Source organism: Buceros rhinoceros, unplaced genomic scaffold (assembly GCF_000710305.1).
Source record: "Buceros rhinoceros silvestris isolate BGI_N320 unplaced genomic scaffold, ASM71030v1 scaffold378, whole genome shotgun sequence".
Taxonomy (NCBI): domain Eukaryota; kingdom Metazoa; phylum Chordata; class Aves; order Bucerotiformes; family Bucerotidae; genus Buceros; species Buceros rhinoceros.
The window spans coordinates 53091-58443 of record NW_010424861.1 but is presented as its reverse complement, the minus strand read 5'-3'; the positions used below and the strand labels follow the sequence as shown (position 1 = coordinate 58443).

The following is a 5353-nucleotide window of genomic DNA, read 5'->3' as shown; positions in this document are numbered from 1 at the left end:
TTAAGTTATACTGCCAGCAGCTTTCTATTAAGCTTCCACAGAGAATTATGCTTCATGACCAGCAGGCAGCTCTAGTTTCAAAATCATGAGGAATACTGTTTCATTTTCCAGCCAAGACTGTTTTTAGGATGGTTGTTAGACTTCCTTCTCCTGGCTGTCTTGTTCTATAAAGAAAAAGTATTTTTTTGTCCATGCCTGAGATACTACAATTTTTAAAATTCTATCTGTTTGTCATAAATGTTCTATTATTATTTTTGGATCCTAGAGTCTCATTTGGGAAGAAAAGTTGAGGGGTTTTTAGATTCTGTGTGTGCTTTTGTTCTAAGAATAAGAATTAATTTGTCTGCAGAAGCAGAATAATTTCTAGGTAATCTGTGTCAGTGTCTTTCTGCTTTTCTGTTTTGATACAGATGTATATTGAAGGATATTATAAATGCATAACCAATTCCTGCTCTTCCTTAAGAGTGTAGATGTCTCAGAAGCTGCTGTGCTGCTTCATGGTCTTGCTGTCAGCCAACTTCGGCATTTCCAGTGTAACTCAAATTTTTTATCTGGTATTTGACAATGCAGGAGCAAGAGATGAGGTAATGCATGGTAATCTCTGTAGTGGCCCTTTGAAGTTTATGGCTGCGAAATGGGAACCAGAGAGCATGAAAGCTCTTCAGCTCTTCAGTTTTTCTATGTAACTGTTTGCTGTATTGACATGTTTTCTAAACTCCAAACATTGGAGAGAATTCAGTAAAATACCAATTCAAGGTCACTACCTGAACTTTGCAAGCACCAACATAAATATCTTCTATGTCTTTACATTTTATCAGACAACGTGACAGTTTCCTATTAGATTTATCTCTTTTTTAAAAATATATTCAAGAAACTATTTGAAAAAAGATTACTTTCAGGAAGAAGATGTATTCGTTTTATAATGACCTGCTGGATGCATGTCTCTTGAAAAACTCTTCTGTCTGATAGAAGAGAATGATAACTTAAAACCTGTGAAGCACTGGTCTGTGTTTTAAGGTTTTGGTGGTGTTAGCTATGTACATGGCTGCGTTAGCATATACAAGGCAGAAACATTAATAGGATGACAGTGTGACAAGACAGATTGACATGTCTAACTAGGAATTATTTTGTTTTATGAATAATAAATATGTTTAAGAGTATTTTAAGTTAGCCGTGCAGTGAAAATTTAGATGCTTACTTTTTATAGGTGAAACAATTGTTACTGTTCTGACTTTATCATTCTATTCATTGTATTGTTTCTTGTTCTTTGTTGTTAATTGATAGCATTATGTGCAATGTTGGAAAGTCAATTTTCATTAAATGAACTGTGTTTATAATCTGAAATACTGAAGTTGGTGATGGAGGCGTACGTGTAAAATGCATTATAAATGCAGAGTAACTTGGATGTGATTATTTAAATACAACTGGCAATTTTTTTCTCCTTTTGAGGAGAAAACAAATTGTGAATATTAGAGTATATTCAAGTATATTAGCAAACATGATACAACTTTAAGTTTAGAGTTCCATATGGTGTGGTATATTCTTTTGTTGTAGTGATCTGATTATTAAAGCTTGATTTCACTTTTTGCCTATTTAGATGTACCGCTTTGACAAATGACATACTGCTTCTCACCAGCCAGCTCTCCTGACCTTGTTATTATTACTGATGTGTACATGTAGCTGCTTCAGAAAAAACAAGCACCTGTATGTTTTTTAGGGGCTTTATGATTTTGCTACTTATTCTTTTTTTTCTTCACAGAGCAGTAAAAACTGGAGGGCAGCAGTTGACTTGTGTGGGCGGCTTCTAACTGCACATGGTCAAGGCTATAAAAAAAGTGGACTACCTACTAACCATACAACAGATTCATTACAGGTATGTTTCAAGATACACCCTTGTAAGTTTTTTCCAACAAGTGGCATTTTTTCCAAACTTCTTTTCCTAATTGTTATCTAAAAACTGAGGTTTAAAGCATTGTAGCAAGTCACTTTTCTTGTTTGCTTATGTAAAGTAGGTCCTCATTTAGAACAAAATATTTTTTAAAGTAAAATTCTATCTCAACTGTGTGTTTGTAATCACAGTAACTAAAAGAAACATGATTTGCCATCTTGGAAGACTCACTGTGCTAAGGTTCATGGTTACAATCTAGACTGTGAATTTAGTAGTAATGTTTCAAACGTTAGAAGTATGTTTCATGATGATAGGAAAATAAAACCTCAAATTAATAAAGGTTTGTGAAACATTACAAATGTTTTACTGAACAAATGTAATCAAATGACAACACATGCTTCTGGCCCTAATAACTATAAAGCCTATGGAATTTCACCAAAATCATAACAGATTTTAAGAATTGCATAAAATTGGAAAAACAGTTAAAAACCAGCTGGATAATTCGTACATGCTAAGTCAATTTAAAGAGAGATAATTTTTAAGGAGGCTGTTTTTTAAACTTCTTCAAAATCTCAGTTCCTTTACAAACAATTGAAAGATCATCTCTGTGTGTTTTGTTTTACTGATCTTAGTGAAAGTATGCTTTGAAAGAGCATGGAATTATAAATCCTGATTCTTGTCAGTAAGTAACATATAAACTCTTATAAAAAGTTGAGTAACTTTATCAGAAAAACTTAGAAAGCTGGAATTGTACTTGGATGTGGCTTGCGATTGAAGCTATTAACAGACCTTGTCTTTTCCTTTTTTTTATATATGAATTAATTTTTAGCTGTGGTTTGTGAGACTAGCACTGCTGGTAAAACTGAATCTGTTCCAAAATGCAGAAATGGAATTTGAAACTTTTGGAAATTTAGACCAACCTGATCTTTATTATGAATATTATCCTCATGTATATCCTGGACGAAAAGGTGAGATACTTTATTTATAAAATACTTTTTATTTTTGCCAGTCATTATAAAATAATTAATTCAAGGGGTTTCTCAATTCTAACACATTGGTGAAGTTTGGATTATTTCTTTTTTTTTTTTTCCCCCAGAAGAACATAATTAATGACTATGTTAAAGTGTTGTTTAAATTATGGTGGTAGCAAGAAGGAATACCAATAAGGCATAAAAATGTTTCATCACAATATAGGTAGGCAATGTATTTCATGATGCTGCTACAGCATTGATTTGAAAGAGGAATATTTTTAACAAGTAAATATAGTAAAGTAGTTTAGTTTTAGGGTATTGAAATTTAACAAACCCAAAATTTAGGCTGTGAAAGGTGATGATACAGTTTGTGAAACAGGAATCTTTAAGCTTTTCCGCTTAAGTTCATCCAGTGTTATCAATGTGCTATTTTTAAGACTCACGTGTCTGTGCGCATGTAGGTGTTATTTTGTAAGGTTTTCTGGTTTCTAGGATTTTAAAAAAGAAAAAATTAAGTTTAGAGCTAATTTGATAATTTTCCTTAATAAAACCCCAAACTGGTTAAATATAATATTATTTGCCAAGTAACTGAAACTAAATAAAAAGCAATAGTTTACTATGTATCCTGTTGTTAAAGAGGAAAAAAAGACACGACCAGACTCTATTCTTTATAAGCGTTTTATCCCAAGTTATACATGCAGTACTTCCCACTGCTCCTAGTAGCCCAGAGGTTGACCAAATAGTTCCACTACCCAAAATATTCTAGTCCTCCAGAAATCTGAATTTGAAAAAATGCTATTTTTTAAGAGCAATTTCACTCCTGTTCAGACTATTTTGAAATTTTATTTGTAATAAATCTATTATTTAGAAATAAATAACTAATGCAAGTAGACTGTTGAGGGATCTTATTGTTCTTTGGCTTTCATACTTGAACCAGAATGTCTAATAAGATGCTTGACAGTAACGGTTGTAATAGCAACTCTGAAAAAATACAACCCATTTTACGTAAGATGGTGGTAGTCTCAATGGGCTAAAATGGAAAGATACTGAGATTTTAAGGTTGTTGAGGAAGGGAAGGTGGTGTCAAGAAAGTTCAGGGTCTTTTGCAGAAGATTGTTTCATCTGTTTTAGTGATGCAAAGGTCAGTTATAGCCCAGCAAGGCCACTGTGGTCTGCCTGGAACATGTCCTTCTGACTTGAGCCATCATCTTTCAGGCAATCACAGCCAAAAATTGCCTGTTTTTCCTTGAACATACTCAGTCCACTGCGAAAGAACAGTTATTTTTAAGAGTGAAAGAGGTTTTGGTCATCAGGTTAGACAACTTTTTGGATCTGGTTATATTTTGACAGTTTTGGATATGATGCAGTGCTCCACAGGAGAAATGTTCTTCCCCAGGCCATATGTATGTTTCCACTTATTTTTCAATAATAAAAATAAGTTACTTTTTTGCCTGAGAAAAAAATCTTTTCAGGTCATGTCAATATCTGAGGCATTTGAGTCCGCATGCCACAGAGCATATAGGTAGCAGCAGTTCTGGACAGTCTGGCACCTATTCTGTGACTGAACTTCAGATCCAAACTGTCTTTGCAGCAACCATTCAAAAACTACAGTTATTTCATACAAAATGTGAGGATAGCTATGGTAAAAATGTGAGCAGAAGGAATATATTCTATTTCATTATTACATGCCTCAGTTCATTTTTAACAGTTGAACATACCAACTGGGACCATAATCTGATCATCTGTAAGGAAAATAAGATCAAGGTTGGATGCAGCTGACCTGTAGATATCTCATAAATACAATGTGATAAAGATATGAGAACAGCTATCAAACCTTCCTTATGTAGTTTCGAGGAGAGAGAGAGAGAGATGCTATTTGTAGGGATGTGGGAAAGAACAAGCAATTCTCTTCTGCCTGGCAATAAACTATACAGTGCTGGCTTATGGATAAAGAAATTTGGTATATATGCATTGTTACCCAGCTAATTTAGATTACAAAATAGATATAAATCATTCATAATTTTGCTTTAAATTAATTAGTATGAGTCCACAATCCACTGCTGTTTGGTAATTTTACATATCATTTTGTGGTGTAACAAGCATAAAAGGAAGAGTTTTTATTTCAACATTTTAATTTTGATTCATGGTACATAAATGGAGTAAGCTCTTAAAAATCAATTTAAGATATAAGAGTATAGATATAAATAATGTAAACAGTAATTGTAGTACATACAATATTTTGCATAATTTCTTTGTATTCAAAATATTCATAATGAGGAACATGGTAATTTAGAAAGTTACATGTTTCGTATGCTTGAAGTAAGGAAAGTTTATATACAGTGAGTATAGTCCCTCATCCATTAATCTGAGAAATATACCTCAAAGAATTTAAATACCAAGTAAATGAGGAGTGGAAGATGTTTTTTCCATTAATTTAACTTAATGTTGCCAACACGGTCCTCTTAATTTTCCTCTGAAGCTCTCCCAAGGCTCT

At 33.1% G+C, this 5353-nt stretch overlaps 1 protein-coding gene across 1 annotated transcript in view; it reads left to right on the top strand.

The window, feature by feature from the left end:
* Positions 1–470: 470 nt before the first annotated feature.
* TRAPPC12 (trafficking protein particle complex 12) overlaps positions 471–5353 on the top strand; it is a 42975-nt gene continuing 38092 nt past the window's right edge. Inside the window, exons 1-3 of the mRNA XM_010140914.1 lie at positions 471–584; positions 1760–1873; positions 2718–2856. Coding sequence (XP_010139216.1) covers positions 471–584; positions 1760–1873; positions 2718–2856 — 367 coding nt within the window. The remainder of the gene's footprint in view (positions 585–1759; positions 1874–2717; positions 2857–5353) is intronic.